Here is a 17,187-nt window from a genome sequence, read left to right as displayed (position 1 = left end):
CAGTTACATCGCAGCAGGAAAACACTGAAAGAATCGGGTTCTTTACATTAGAGCAGAGGGCATTACCAGTCTTTCTCAGAATAATGTTACTTTATTCTGAAATATATAGTCCACCAATTCCAAGTGGTTTTGATCTTTACATCAACAGAGAGTTTATTCTGTTATTGGACAACCAGTCATGCAGTTAAACATAAAACCATTTCAAAAACGTAATATTATATAAATGAGTTAATAAAGGATTCAATAAAACTGACTTTTTTTTCTTAAGTTCCAAGTGGCCAGGGAGTCTATGTTTGTACTAAAGAAAAGATGCAACTATATAGATTGCAGTTCGAGTAGGTGTAGTTGTCATGCTCTGTTGTTAGCCTGAAGTGGTTATGAATACCATGTTTCACAAACAGCAGCAAACAAACATGCGTTTGTAAGAATGTAACGTCTTACTTTCATTTTGGTTTTCTTTGTAATGTGTAATCAGATTCAGTTTGAGAAATGGAATTCCTTTGAGTGATTTCCCAGGACATGGAGAACTCCTCAATATTTCATGTTTGTAGAGGTTACATCTGTATGTTGTGACAGCCCTTGATGCTACGATTGGAGATCTGAATTCTATATAGCGAGTTTAGAATGGTGGGGGGGGAAGGAGGAAAGTGTTTTAAAATGTAAGTATTCCCTGAGGAGAGAATGAGAGAGGATGCATAAATAAGCCCATTATTTAAAATGGAATATAAGTCTGTATTTGAAGTTACACTGAGTTGCAGGCTTACATGGCCGCTTGGTTCCACTGCTGTAATATTCTGCTCCCTGTCCACCACCTGAAGGTTTTGGTATTATATGCACAAAAACATATTTCTGATTAGCAACACTTTACTGACATGGTTTTTTTGTTTTGTTTTGTTTGGTTTGATTTGGTTTGTTTTTTGTTTTTGTTTTCTTTTTGTTTTTGTTTTTTTGTCTTTGTGTCTGCTTAAAAATAACCACATGTAAAATGAAAATAATGAAGATCATTTGCAAAGAAGATCAAAAGCATAAAATGGGCAATGTTATGGCCCTAAGTAGCATGAGTTAATGGTGATTTTTAAGGCAACCGAGCATGGTGTGAATGTCTCTAATTCCTCACCGCACAGACTGGGCACACTACGCTAAACTTAATTAGTGTTGCACATTATGTGGAGCATTTCTTTATTGTTATAAAATTAAGAGGAAATGCTTGTTGTCCTTTCACACAGACTGCTGTGGTAAGCAGCAGGCTGCAATAATCCTGCACGCTGTCCTGATCTTTGCCAACTGTCATTGTTTGACATCGTTGGCAGGCACGGAAAATCAGCGTAAGAAAAGTTTGAAATCATTTTCAAGACATTCTGAGTCATTATAACCCAGTCTTTTCTTTCTTTTTTTCTTTTAATGGGGGGATAATATTTTCTGTGGGATCTTTAAGCAGAAAAACAAAGAGACGAGAGCAGACCCATCACATTATATTCACGATCGTTTTCATCTTCACACTGTTTTAGTGTTTTTTGTTTTTTTTTCTGAAACAAATTGGCTCCTGGTCTTAACAAGATTTGCAGCAGCAGAAGATGATGATGACATTAATTTTCATATGGTGGCTTCATTAGTGGATATACTGCAGATAGAGATATTTATAGCTTATAATCACATCATATATTGTTTATTTTCATGAACAGTTATTACATACTAATGTACTGTCTGGTATTCAGAAAACTAGACTACACAGGTCTAAATTGTAACTAAATCCAAGAAAAACAACTCCAGAAAGACCATAAAAGTACTAAATGTAAACGCTTCAAATTGTTTTGATTCACTCTTAAATAAATGCCTATATTTTAAAGAGGACAGTAATTGTTATCAGTGGATGAGCAATTTCTCCCACCTAGCGTCAGAGTTTCTTATCCTGTGTGGATATTAGCTTGATTTGATTATGAAAATAATGGAATGGATTGTTTATGGAGAATTATTACTAATATTACAAAATATGGATCTGATACTGTGTGTGTATAAATTATATTGCGTATTACAATGAGTATGAATTATGTTGTTGATCGTTGTAACCTCTGTTCTGGTTGGCAAATACTATGATTCTGATATTTTAAGAATACCTTAATGCAGTCTTAATAATTACACCAATGTGAGAGCGATTGTATTGTTATGCAAAAACAAAAAGGGGTCAGAACCTTGAAACTGAAATCTTTTTGGAGAGAAGGTATGATATAAAAGCAAATCAAATATTTTACAATTCAGCCATCTAAAACTACCTTAAGAAAAACAGCTTAAATTGCTATAAGAAAACATCAATGACAATTGTAAACATTTAATTCAGTAAAGAAGAGGCTGAAAGAAGAGGCTGATTTTTCACTTTTTGAGCAAAATTATGTGTTTTAGAGGCAGAAGTAAACCTGTAGGTAGAAGTAAACCTGTAGGTACTCCTGGAAATGAAAGACACTCTCCATGGCACATTGAGTGGGAGACCAGTATGTTTTACCAGCCAAATTCAGAAACGTGTCTGCTTAATATGCAGCATATTTGACTGCTCTGCAAATGAACAGGAACAGGCGGGACTAAACACAGCAGAGTATATTATCAAATGGAAACTTAAATAGCTGAGAAATCAAACAGATCACATCATGCAACCTCCTCAGAACTTATAAAAGCTGCTATAACAATAGATACAGAAAGGTTGTTGATTGTTTGTTGAAATGTAAATGGTAGTACATCTGTATCTGTAACCATTCATGGACTCTAGATTGAAAACATAAAACTACCATGAAGAGGAGAGAACACGACCACATCCACAGGAAATTTTAAGATCATGGTGAAAATATTTGGAGAGGCGATACAATCTGAACTGTGAGTTATTATGGGAAACTGCTTGTTTAAAGGATATCCCACATTCACAGAGGCCAACACTCCCCTACTTTTCAATACATATGCAAATTCTTTATGTTTGCCTATGCTTCACCACAGCCAGGGGCCAGCAAAATGAGCCAAATATATGTATGTTTATTTCAAACACTGAAAAAGCACAGAGGTACAGGACAGAACAACTTGATCTTATAAAAAAAAAAAGATGTTAAATATTGACATTTGGGAAAGACTTATGATATGTTCATTTCATAATTAAATGGTCCTCTGAAAAGTCACTGGTGAAAATTAAGAGGTTATCATGATAAAGCTCACAATTTAAGCATTAATAATTATTTTAATATGGTCTTATTTGTAACATTTTTTGTAATCGCAGTAGCATTTCACATCTGCTGAAAGTGAAAATAAGCACTGAAGAAGGCAAAGTACTACAATCACTGTCCACTCATCACTGTTTGATGTCTGTTTCATGAGACCAGGAAGCAAGCACTCAAAAGGATGAGTTCAAGGTATGTTCACAAAGAACCTTTCATGAGACTGACCTTCTCATGAAACTGTGACAAACTATTGACACGTGACAGCATATTTGAATGTGTAGACATTGAGTAACAACCACGCAAAAAAAGAAAAGAAAAAGAAAGAAAATACGGTCTCTCTTCACACTGACGAAGGTATGCACCAATCAGTAATTTAGAATGCAAAGAGGGGTGTTAGATGGCCTCCATCAGTGATGCTCTGACCGTGTACTGTAATGAGCGTTTATGCTGCTTATGCTGTACATGCATTTATAAAGAATGTAGCCTCTTTGGAAATGACATAAACATACACAACAGATTCGAGAATAATCCTGAGCAGACAATACAATCAAATCCCCTCTTGGCTGGGTACGCTCCAAACAAAACAACAGACAAAAGAAGAGCCTCTCTACTTTCTATTTGTTTTCCAAGAGGCTTCTTGAGTGGATGACAAGAAAACAGTCTAAAACAACCAATTAAATGAGATTTTTCTCCACTCTCGTAGCAAATACTAAAGATTTCTGTCAACCCCCTTGGGAACTAATAAACAATACCGAGCATCCTTGTCTTGCCCAGTGACATGGTCAAGAATTTACCAAAGGATGTTAGATAACTGGCCTCTGAAAACATTTGTCTTGTCAATACAAACACCAACTCAAAAAATAGGCGATTGTGTTGACAAGTTAAAATCTTCCAAGGTAATAGCTTTGTCGAGTAAAAGAAAGACATGTATTCCCAGGGGCACACTGACCAAACATCTTCTCAAAGCAGTCATCACCCTAAAGAGCCCTGAATGTGCTCTCAATCAATGTTTGAAAAGACCTGCTGGTGTCCTTACTATACAGGAGCCACACTCTATGTCACCTCGTGTTTTTTAAGAATTCAGCTCCGGAGCAGCAAAATATTCCTGCTATGGTCTCCGTCTAAATTACATCACCAAAACAAACCACAAAGGAAGAAAAGATAACAAAAAAAAAAATCATACATAAAGAAAAAAGAAAGATACTCAGGACCCATCACAAAACCATCTTAGCAAACTAACACATTATTGATCTTTTTTTTTGTTGTTGTTGTTTGATGTTCTTTTTTTGTGTGTGTTGTTTGTTTAGAAGAGCCTCATCCCTGTTAATAGCTGTCTCAAGCGTAATCCCTTTCTTGTTGGCCACCCTCCTCCCCTCCCCGAGCCCTTTATGCCCTCCGTTTCAGTCCGCCTCACATAGTTTAACTTAACCGTCTCACTGGGGTACGGCTCTGGGAGCCAATTGTGTTGCTAATGTTGACACCTGCCAGATTGAGCTTGGGCTGTTTGTGCTCCAATGCAGTCTGCTGCAGATCACCTCTCGGACTGTCCCCCTCTTTAGGAAGATTAAGTAGGGGTTAGCAGGGTCACAAATCACAGGCCTCCCTCTGATGTCTCCAGACAGAGAGCCAGAGACCAAGCAAGAGAGACAGACAGAGAGAAGTGGGAGGGACAAAGCAAGGGGATAAAAGACAGGGAACGGGGGTGGGGGGGGGTGGGTCCATGATTTTGTAGGTTGCACTGGAAGTGAAGGAGTTAGCTTTAATGAAAACAGGGTTCACTCCTTTCCCAACTGTTTAAGTAAAGTAACTTGGACATACTGGTTGTAATGAGGATTTTCGGCTGTAAACTGTCTTACGTATGTTAAGAGACATATCAGAGGATATCAGCTATAGTGATAAGGATAGCAACAGAAAAAAGATAAAAATGGTCAAGATAAGACACCGTATTCCTTTAAGAAAAAATCTCAGTATAAAATTAGGTACTTCTTAAAGGGAGAAACAGAAAATGCAAGCATCTACTGGAAGTGTAAAAAAATATCAATTTTGGGGTTTTTTTTGTTTTGTTTTGTTTTTGGGTGGGGGGTTGCATTTTTCTTGATGTTGTCGAATTTATAACAACAGTGAAAAGAGAAACTTTTTTTTTCTTTTTTACAGAATGTTTTGACTGACTGACCTGACTGTTAAAAATTACTTCATGTTACTGATATGCAACTGACAGGCAAAGTTTTTGCATAGTTTCAACTTTAGTTGCATTTGTATTTGTCCCCTGGACATGGCTGTGATAGGGCAGATGCACCGCCTGCCTCTGCAGATGTACATTAATGCAAAAAATACAGATCTCTCTGCAGCATAAGCGCTCTCTCTTTTTTTACATGCTGCTGTCCAGCTCAATCGTGTCAGTTTGAGGGCCCCATTCAAAAGTATTCATGCATCTGCCTTTGAGGCACAATGGCTGCTAGTTTATAAACTGTCTGCCTGCTACCCAAAAGCTTTAGTTCTTATTGTTTTCATCCTCTTAATAAACTTTTCGAAGGAGTTCATCAACTTGCCTGAATAGCCTATGCAATGAGTCTCGAGACACAAAATAACAGAGGGCTCTTTTTTCACTCCCTTTTCTTTCTCTCTTTCCTATTTAGGAGGAGTTTGCCTGACAATGGAAAGAGCAGCCCGTCAGACATCAGAGGGATCTTAGGCCCAACACAAGAAAAAGGCAGCATTCAATTAAAGAACAAAATGCTTTCCATAAAGGGAGAGAAGACAATTGAATTTTCTTCCATTATGAACAACACATAGAGAGGGTGATTCAAGTACTCCAATATCTTATACAAAAAGAATATCTTACTCTCTCTCTCTCTCTCACTCTCTCTCTCTCTTTCTCTCTCTCACACACACACACACGCGCGCGCGCACACACATGCATGCACACATACACACACACACGCACACACACAACACACACATACACACAGACACACACACACACACAAATATACACAAATGGACACAAATGTATACATAAATGTAAGAAAAAAATAGCACAGATAAATCTAGGGAAATGCATATAACAGAAAAAAAAGTTTTAGATAGAATATGTACTAAAATCAGTGAAAAGGGAATTTCAGCCTACTCCATTGAATTAAAAGAGAGACATAATAGAATGCTAGATCTAGTTAAGTTTTGTAAACATGAAATGAAATCAAATAATAGTATGTTTATTATGTCAGTTATATGGATTTTGTTTGACACCCGTTGGACAGGCAGGACAAATTATATGACTGTAATAAATTTCAATATTGGCTGTAAGCCATTAATCCACTGTTATACCTTTAAACTGTGTGGAAAAAAAATTTGAAACTTTAAAGCCTTTAATGGATGTCTCCCCTAATTAATTTCATACCCAATTAGGACGGATTGCCACAGTCCATGTTGGGTCTAGCCTATTTTACCCATAGGGCTGGGTAGCTACAGTTGACAAACTTGCAAACTTAGAGAGAAACCACTGAGTAAGGGGCCGTTTAACTCCACCATGAACTGCGCCGCCCTCAGACGCCATCCCCCTCTCAACACACAAAAAATACTCGAAAGCCCTACCGCTGCTCTTCACCGCCTAATTTTTCTGGGGAGAGCACTTACGCGTTTCAACGCCCTAATTAGATCTGACAAGTTCAAGGCGTTCGTTTCAGAAAGAGAATGGCTGGTCAAGTTATGAGTTCCGAGTCAGATACACCAGCAGATCCCTGCGTGGCGTATCCGTGTCAACCTCAGTTTATCGACTTAATTGAGCGTTTACAGAGATGCCACAGTGGCCCATTGATGAACAGAAGCAGGCTAAACGAATACTTCGACGCTACTATTAATTTGAAAGGGTTTGTAGTAATCAACTTCTTGTCTAGGCTACCACTTCCAAATCTAAATTATATATAGTTTACCTGTATTAAACGAGAATAAAAAAATGTAAACAACTTTTACGGATTTTAAAATTAAAAAATCTATTAAATAAAGCGACCGCCCTCATTATTATAATCATATTGTTGTCGCTGTCGTTGTCGTCACTATAAATGTTTGAGTTGCTTTTTCTGAGGACCTCTCAAACTTCTTGAGGAACCTCTAATGCTAATATTGCGTTTTCATAGATTAGACCTACCTGCCCGTCAAGGTGATTTCAAGTCCTTTAAATTTTACGGCAACACGGGAGCCATTTTAAAATAATTTAAGTGGGCTAGACCTTTTGAACATTAACTCGGTTGTTTAGGGGAAAAAATGCAGTCCTGAGGTGTGGTACCCACAAACACTGTGAAATAAAATCGAATTAGCCTACTACTAAATATGCAGGCACGTCATTTAGTGTGTGACATTAAACTGCAGGTTTCGAAACACTTCAGAGCTCTCAAAAGAGCACGAGGTACGCTACGTTATCGAAACTAGACCAGAGTTAAAACGTTGAGAGTGAAATCACTCAAAAGGAGCTTAAAACGGCTAAGTACGAAATGATTATGACACACGCTCAGCATAAAATAGATGTTAACAACTAAAGCAATTACAAGAGGAATTTATGGAATAAGCCGCCTGATGACAGATGTCACATACTGTAACCCCTCTTCTGGCATCGCGTTCAAGGCGCGACACTCAGAGTGATAATCCCTAAACTATGCCACGTATCTTCAATATGGGACTATCACTGTTTATACATCATCACCAGACAATTGGGAACAAACTCCTGTTTCCAGTTATTTTGTACCACCTAAGTGGAACGCACGTTGTAGTTGATTTGGGATGCAACATAAGATTTTTGGTTCTGCACAAGCGGAAATGTTGTATTTACTATCATAGCACTGGGTTGTACCACAACTCTGAAAATGAAAATGCGCTAGTTTTGTTAATCGCTGTTGCTATATGGTTGCTGCATTGAACATCGATAGAAATAAAACTTGAGGTGACATTTTTAATATGCGAAAATTAAGTCACGAATCACAAACAATAAATGAATGAAAACAAACTGATCCAATTCAGCAATAATACAATATTGCTTAAAGCCAATAATTATCCCACAAAATCTCACGTAATTTCAGTCATCATGGCATGATGCAAAGTCGCATTCAAAACCCTCTATAAATGTACATGTATTATATATTAACAAATTGTGTATATCTGTTATGTCTGTGTTGCCAAAGTCTATGAAACAGCCACGCCCGGAGCAGGACAGTTTTGCGGTCATGCGCCATCCATGGCGATTCACCAAGGATTTCTTGATTGAGTGCATACAAATAAGAGCCCGACGAGCAATACAGGCGCAATCTGGACTTGATGAGCAGTATGATTGCAAGCTCCCCTCCTCCGCCCAACACCGCTTAACGAAATGACAGTCATGTCTCAGCGCGTAAGTGAAGTGTCATATCGCCCAAAAGAGGACTGAGGGGACTAAAGTGTATATTTACATGATAAAATTCATTTTGATTTTGAATCACTTTTTACAAATATCCAGCAGATATGAATACGTAAAAAACAGGACACAATACTGCATCGTTTTATAAGGACCGTTCTGACACACGTGACACGTTCGTTGTGAACTCTTGGAGAAAATATGTGCAAAGTTCCAAGGTTTGCATCCGCGTTGAAGTGTCTCAATCAATGACGCAGAACCGTTCTAAACCTTTTAATGACAGATTTCGAAATCCCTATGCGGCACTTTATGCATAGGTTACCTGCTTTACAACCGTAACCTGGTGCTTATTCTTATTTCGGAATTCCACAAGAACATGAGCACATGAATAAGAGCACGTGCACACGAACAGACAAGCTGGGTTAAGCACGGCAATAAGTGTTTAATTAATAGACATTCGCCCTGGTAAATATCACGGTCACTGGCTCTACTATAAGCTCAGTTTGTATTTATCTGCATTTGTTTAAATGCCTTCTCTAAGAAAAACGCACCAAATGTCCAAAGACAATGATTACTTCCACCTACTGCCTTCACTCCGCTCACTTCGTCCAGACATACAGTAACAGTTTCCTGGATTCAGGAAGTGGACACGCTGGGACTTAGCTTACACAATGCCACAAGTGACTGCGGTGGCAAATTCAGGGTCCGCCCCGACTTAATGGGTTACATGTATCAAAGAGGCCGGGGCTTTTCGCGTTCCTCTCAAGGCACTTTTGAGAGACTGCCATGTATAAATATTTGATCCCTTTCACTAGTCCATATGAAGAAGCAAGATGAACACAAGCGAATTTTAAGCAGAACAAGAACTGCATATTGTTTTAAACTTTACGTATTTCTGTTTAATGAGTTGTACTTTACATAGTGTCAGATGATTTCGTTCGATTTCACTTTCCTTTGCAATTTCAATGATATTTAAACCGTGTATGGAATGCATAAGGACTGGGAATTGTTAAAGGGCTTGTCAACAGCCATGATCCCTGCTAAAGATTGTCCTCTCTAACGCGAACCATTTTCCATTACAATGATTTAGCATACTTACAATTTTCTTGTGTGGCTGAAAATGAAAACAGGCTACTACTTTTTCATTAGTGTAGTAGGCGCCGTTAAAAGGAATCTTGCCCTGCCATTGAAGGCGTGCCGATTGTATTGACAAAGGTGCACATATTATGGTCACTTGCTACTGGTTAGGTAAATTTGATTGGTTCCAGAAAATTCGAAGTGTCCTTGTCCGAATATTGAAAACAGACAACCATCTACAATGACGCGTTTTTCACACAAATGTAATTATGAACTTACGAATACTTAACGTGGCCATTTTGTAAAAATATAAAAGGAAAATAAGTACACACTGCAATAATTCTAGGCAAAGATCACATGTTCGCACAGAAAATCTAATAATATTGGCATTAATACCACAATACACTGCCATGAATATCTTTAATATGGCCATTAACGAGCAAAGCAAAACAAACCACAATAATTGCAAATAATATTCTGACAATAATGCTGGGGTAAAAAATAATAATAACAAAACAACTAACAACAACAACAATAATTATTATTATTATAAGTTTATTATTATTATTATTATTATTATTATTATTATTATTATTATTATTATCATCCTCATTGCTATTTGTTTTTAAGTGTCTTAAAGCATTAAGTTTATATTCTCTGTATCTTAAAGAAATCCTGTCATGTAAATTCTGGTGAAAAGTGGCGAGAGAGGGCGGCGGGAAAGGGGAGGTTAATCCGAGTTTAATGCAGTGATGCACAGCGCAGGGTCCAGTCTGTGATGGTTGTGTTATCTCTGCCCAACATTTGGGTCTCCCTCAATTTCAACTCAGCCAAATAGCTGCGAGAAAGTGCAGATGGAGTGACTCTCGGTGCCTGAGGAAAAATGTTATTAATAGCTAAATAACTTCCCCATACTTTCACTAAATCTCCCTCTCTCAGACACACACATACTATTCCAGATGGATTTGTTTGAAGTGGTCTCCCGCTGCATTCCCCTGTCCTCCTCTTTCAGCAAAGCTTTGGACTCGAAATATTCATTTTATTTCCATATAAATATAGACCGAAGAGATCGAGAGAGAGAGAGAGAGAGAGGGAGAGAGAGAGAGAGAGAGAGAGAGAGAGAGAGAGAGAGAGAGAGAGAGAAAACACACCTTGTGCGTACACATTAAAATATGCTTATGAGAGTGATCGCACCAACAGTCATCGTAGCGGAGACGAAAGTTTTTATTTGATTTTAGTAAAAACAGTGAGATATTCCCAAATTAACAAAATGGGATCGGCCACCGCACTTACGAGATCAGTTTGTAAATTTAGTTAGATTCCGAGCATTCTGTGAAGCATCCTAAAATATCCATCCCAACTCTAATACAGATAAGCACTACAGTATTAATACTGACCAATACAGATTTGTTATTTTTTCTGTGACTATAGAGAACGCTTAGAGAGCATCGCGCGGCCCTGTAGACGACATGGTATCTGATTATTTTGGGAATCTTTTGTCTCCCCTCCTTTTGTAAGAAATATCCCTGGGTTCTTCGCAGGTACCAGCGTCTTTAATTGAATATGCACACTGAAACTGCGCCCTGGGCCTCAGATTGCCTGACACCCCACTATCTTTCCTCTGGCCTCTATTATTATACCCTCACAACTGTCGTAAATCCCGTCTGGCCTCTGTTTGATTAGATTGAGAACCTCAGGTAATCCTCCGATTTGCTGAAGTGTCCACTGGCTCTCTCTCCCTGACGTACTTACAGGCCGCTTGTTGGTTTAGCTATTGCAGATTGTCTCCGATAAAGGGATGGATACATGCCTTTTTTTTCTTTTACCGAATTCTCACAAACAAAAGGAGCACCAGGTGAGCTGTCAAACGTGTGCTGCCTGCTTTGGTGTAACCTTTTCTTTCTTAATTAAACTTGGCAGGTGTCAGAAACGTAGCCTTGTGTTCATAATTTCTGAATTGGCTTAATGAGGAAGGCAGGTGGAGTGAGGGACAACATTTAATTGCCAAAGAACTCCCTACACATAGAAATATAGTCAGACGTTCGTTTTACCTGCAGATCCTGCTAGACAAACATGCCCGTAAAAGGGGGAGGGGGTAGCATAAATAAATAAATAAATAAATAAATGACATGCTATAAAATGAACCAAAAATCTCATGAATTTGTGCCCTGGGCAAACCACAGTGAGCCGTTTAGAGATGAAAGTGAAAAGAAATAAAGGGCTCAATTTAATCGGGCTTAAAACCCTTCAACATTAGGTTTGTGCTTGAAACCCAGTGAGTGAGGGCTGATTGGGGATAAATGCATTTCTTACCATGCCTTCAAGCTATTACACCCCTCTCCAACACTGCCGCCCATTCAAAAGACACCGTTTTCATTACTTGGTCTAATAAGTCTTAACATTATTAAATGCTATCCGGATGGAAACTGAAACAGGCAGACGAATCTTTTCCAGAACTGAGAAGCAAATTTAGTGTTGTGGTACAACCACTACACTATTTAAGACAAATTTATGGGGGTAATTAAACGGTTAAAAACAAAATATTGCTATGACGCTGTTTTAACATTACAACCAGATATTTACTTCGCAAGTCCACAAATTTAATTAAGGCGATTCCACCAAACCACGCGATTAAATGTGAATGTGAATATAAATAGACAGTGTTTGATTTATTTCATGCTGAACACCGCAACATGTAGTCAGTCGTCAAATCTACCCAAAGAATTTGTACAAAACCAATGCATCTAAACCATACATGCATACACACACACGTACATACTGACTGCGCCATAAGTTACAATTTAGCCGACGCTGCGCGGTGAATTAAAAAAAATCCTTAAATTTCCATACGCTTTATCGCCATGATTCAACGGTGAATAATAAAATAATAAAACAATGAAAGCCTAATGGCTTTCTCAAATTGCAAGACAAAATTTAATTGTAGAATGTAATATATTGTTTAATAATGTTTCAACAAAACACGTATTTTAAAAAGGAACACAAACCATTTCAAGACAATATGAACCGTTTTGCACAACCAAATTCTTCGTCTGTTCCAACAGAAGATTCCATAATATTACAAAACTATCTACCAGCGGGGCGTACTGAATAATTCATTTACTTTTATTTTTCATCTTGACCCTTTGTCCAGAGTTTCCACCTTCTCTTTGGAAATTGTTGAATGGGAGCGGACAGCCCAAGTGCCCTTTTCGCTGCCCTGCTCTCTAGGATTTGCCTTTGTGAATCAAAGTGTTTCCGTGAAAGGCTTAAATAGAGACGATTTTCGCAAGGTCATTCGCAAGTTTGTAAAGGCTGTGTCTGCTTCAAGCTTTCTGCCAACTATTCCCTAAATCTTATATTAAATCTCAGATGAAACTAGAGTCTAACAACATATTTGAGCATAATTTCAAAAGATGGGAACAAGTGCACTGCTGCCACTAACAGAAAAGTAAAGCAATACAAACAATATTATTACCATTATAATAATAATAATAATAATAATTATTATTATTATTATTATTATTATTATTATTATTATTTATTAATTAATAGTAATAATAATAATAATAATAATAATAATAATAATAATAATAATAATAATACGGCGTTATTATCATAGTGCACAACGTGAAATAATATTTGTTTTAGATTACTTATTGTATAGAAATAACAGTAAAAACAGGCCTAATTGAGACTTGTATAATTCAGCAATATGGTTCTCCCTCTTTATGTAGCCTTTAGCTTTTTAATTAAATCATGCACTGGAAAACTAATTTGATACATATAGCATGGCCGATATTTAAAATACCTTGTTTTAAGCTAATGAAACGAGCTGGAGCCACGGGGTTACGGCGCTTGTACCTGCGCAGCAGCCGCTTAGGCTAAATGTCGAAAAGGACAAGGTAATATAGTTGGTGCAGCTGACATTGATTGGCAAATGGGTCAACTGTCAGCTGTCGTTTAGAGGATTGTTAAGAGAGCTGAAGTGGAATTTGTTACACAAATTAATTTACTGGGGCTAAATACCTTACGTCAGGGCTCACATAAATAATTGAGTAACGACTGAGAAGCCAACAGCATGAATAATCAGAACTATTTGCCAACGAGCCATATCTCATTTACCAAGGAGATGCACAAATTTCCTCTGGCAAGAAAAGAGATTTTTAACCTCGAAATGATCTGCTTCCGATTTTTCCAGCAATAACTATATTACAAAATACAACATGTAACAACAGCCTCCTCCGCTGAACTACAGCATCTCTACTTGATTCTTAACTTCTTTCACCACATTCTATCGCCTACCGCTGGGATAAAATCACACACACACACACACACACACACGCACAAATACGAGCGTCTATCTATCTGTCTACATACACACACGCACGGTCATTATATGTTCATACATAGTGTGTTTGTTTGTTTTTGTTGTTTTCTCCCCTCATTTTCCAACTCAGTTCAGAAACGATCCTCTTTATTACCTTTATCGCCAAGAATGCCATCGATGCTGTGCTTAGTTTTCTTTTCCCCGTCCTCATCTTTTTTATCACAATCGTCATCGTCATCCTTCTTGCCAAATCTCGCTCTCAAAACCCGGCTGATAGAGCTCACTGTAAACACATCATACATTAACTTAATGTCAATATCGAACTAAGTAATCCGGTCTATGTTGTCGCGGTAGAAAGAAAAATGTGCTTACCAGATGAGGCCTCACCTGAAGGAACCGTGCTTCGGTCACAGACGCCGTCCTTCAGAAGTTTGTCCCGGATTTCCCAGCTAAACATTCCTGGATTCTCTCGCTTGTATTCCTCAATTCGTTTTTCAACGTCAGGTGTTGCCACTTGCTTTAAGTTGGAGTTTATTGGTCAAAGTAGAGAAAAAAACAAAAAAGGCGGAATAAATCACACGTGAAAACTCAAATTCAAATGAGCGCATAATCAGTATTTCTTTTTAACATGATGGTAATAGGTAGAATTCAGGCTTCGTGACAGCCTGTTGCGAAATTTTGAGGAGGTGACTCTGACCTAGCTAGTTAACAATCAGTGCAATAAACTGACTGCCTCGTCCTTCTCTTTCTTCACTCATGTGAGTATCACAAAATATTAATGTAGGTACTGGCTCTATTAAAAATGCAAAGGTGTAGCATCCAGCTCAACAAAATTGGCTCACAAACTGGACCTTGTAAAGTACCAAAAAGTGTTTGTAACAGCTTTCTCGCAGATGAATGGTGTCTGAAAAGTGGCTGGTATCTTCGTTAGCAGAATTTTAGGCAGCTAAAAAGTTTGGTGGATCAAGCGCATTGTTTGAGACTATGCAATTATGATGTAATGCCATGCCTTTACTCACCCTGGGTTTGCTTCCGCCTATTGCACCAGGGCGAATCGAACCCGTTTCTTGGTACCGACAAAGAATTTTGGAAACACAACCATGAGAAACTCGTAGCTGTCGCGAGATTACGCAGGGTCTGATGCCGTGATGAGCCATCTCTACTATCTTGTGGCGAATATGATTTGGCAGGGGCCTTCCATTGATGAACACTCCACCCAGCTGGTTCACCCGACCTTGGCCCAGCGGTGTCGATACTGTCCCATGATAAACACATTCAGAGCAGGTCACACTATTAATGTACATATAGCATTTATACGGTAATGATAAACATAAGTAGGTTATTTGTTCTTTTTAATGTAAGTATCTCTGGAATCTATGTCTAAAGCGGAACAGAAATATTGCAGGCTGAAATTATTTCATTCAGCATGAACTGGCGCCCGCGACTTATTTTGCAAAGTATATTTGCACGATTATCCATATCATATCTAATTTTAGGAAAACAAACAATGCAACTACGATTCAGATTAATATTGAAAATTCTGTTTATCAAAGGAACATCCAAAATTATCCTTCGGAACATCCACACATAATACTGACCCTCATCTTCAAATGTCTGTGCGCTAAAATATTTTTCCAATAAGAATCATGCCACTGTCGTTCCGGCTACTAGTCCGGCAAGTCGCATCATTAAAAGCACATAACAGTTCAATATCCTATTTCACATTCAAGAGGCACTAAAATTGTGGCACTTTAGACCTTGATTATTCCTAGTCATGCAATACAAACATTGGTGTGATCCTTTGAGCCATCTCTTAGCTATGTATTTTATTTCAATTTCCAGCACTGGGATACTTCAGCAAATCCTGCAGCCTGAATAAGTTGCAAGATTCGTGATTTTGAACATTTTCGTCTAGGCTCTTGAGCACGTAATCCTGTGGACTGGGAACAGTTCCCATTCGATACATGGGTTCTGCACGCAAATAAAAATGTGACTTTTGCGTATAATTTGGACATATGTCATTTGCGTCATAAAGAGATGTTCATAAACTGTCCTTCATAAATATGCAGTTTACTTGTGTTCTTTAAAGATGCCGAAAAAAACCCCAACGCGAATTCACCTTACCAGATAGAAAATATATAGTGTTTGGATAGAAACTGACCAACTTTATTAACAACCACGAAACAGTCTTAGAGTAGTTATTACGTCATGATTACTGCGTGCTGTTTGACTCATCAAACTGCTGCTGATTACGAAGTCAGATATGTCTGCTCAAAATATTTTGTGGAGGAAATCGATCAAATTAATATACTGTATGGTGTTTGGTTCGGGCTATCAATTTTAACGTATTTTGTTGACAACAGTTGTCATTTTAACTTAGTTTAGGCTGCCGTGTTTTTACACATATGAAACTTCCCCCTGCGATACTATTAAATGTTATGCTGGGTCGTGGCAAAAGATAGCATAGTTGAATTATTATTAGGGATGTTTTGAGAGAGAAAAAAATCGCATACCTTCCAGTGGAAATCCAGTCCTGGGATAGTTTTGGCCTGGTGCTGGCCGCATCATTCGAGGTACTGTTCCTGGTAAAGTAGCCATTCCAGCTACTCAGAATTCGCACGGACTGACCCTGCTGAAGCCAATCAATCAAATTTGGGAGTCCAGGCTTGCTCCTTCGAAAAAAACAATATGTCCAGCAAAAAAACACAAAGATGGGGAAAAAGTCCAAACGCACTGACCAATGACAGTATGCCGAGGCAACGAAGGTGGAAATTAAAACTTGTTCGTTAGCTGATCGCTAAGAGTAAGGTGTAACGCACAAATGTTGTTTAAATGAAAGACCCGCAGTTCTCTAAAGTAAATTCGGGGAAATGATACTTCATTCTTTGTGTTGATTATCTTAAAGGTCTGCTAGTTTTGATAACAATGTCTGTTTGCTGGATGAGAGTAATTTTAAGTGGCCAACTTTGGAGCACGTTGTAGGAGGAGGCAGGCGGGCACGCCGATAGGCTCTACGGCCTTTCTTTTATTCATGGTGGAGAGAAGGGGTATAGCCTCGGACCTGTCGACCAATCGCAGTGAACGGCAAAGAATGCAAACACTCGTTACGCGTTTAGTCCACTGTATTACTACCCTCCCACTGCACAATAAACTAACACAGTCTACGGAAAAAATGTTAAATGTTTATCACTTTATTATATGAAATCTCT

At 38.2% G+C, this 17,187-nt stretch overlaps 1 protein-coding gene across 3 annotated transcripts in view; it reads right to left on the bottom strand.

Annotated features, from left to right (window-relative positions):
• The window catches only part of pax7a (paired box 7a), a 50,010-nt gene extending 33,434 nt beyond the window's left edge, over positions 1-16,576 (bottom strand). For 2 of the 3 annotated variants that reach the window (XM_030776117.1, XM_030776118.1), the window contains exons 1-4: positions 16,492-16,576; positions 14,998-15,233; positions 14,366-14,495; positions 14,133-14,261 (exon numbers count right to left, since the gene is read on the bottom strand). In XM_030776117.1, coding sequence (XP_030631977.1) covers positions 14,133-14,261; positions 14,366-14,495; positions 14,998-15,233; positions 16,492-16,576 — 580 coding nt within the window. Of the gene's footprint in view, positions 1-14,132; positions 14,262-14,350; positions 14,496-14,997; positions 15,234-16,491 lie in introns of all 3 variants that reach the window. The other variant, XM_030776116.1, reaches the window with a different exon arrangement.
• Between the last annotated feature and the right edge of the window lie 611 nt (positions 16,577-17,187).

The sequence above is a fragment of the Chanos chanos genome, chromosome 6 (genome assembly GCF_902362185.1).
Source record: "Chanos chanos chromosome 6, fChaCha1.1, whole genome shotgun sequence".
Taxonomy (NCBI): Eukaryota; Metazoa; Chordata; class Actinopteri; order Gonorynchiformes; family Chanidae; genus Chanos; species Chanos chanos.
Note: the sequence above shows the minus strand (reverse complement) of the source record. Positions and strands in the feature narration are given on the sequence as shown.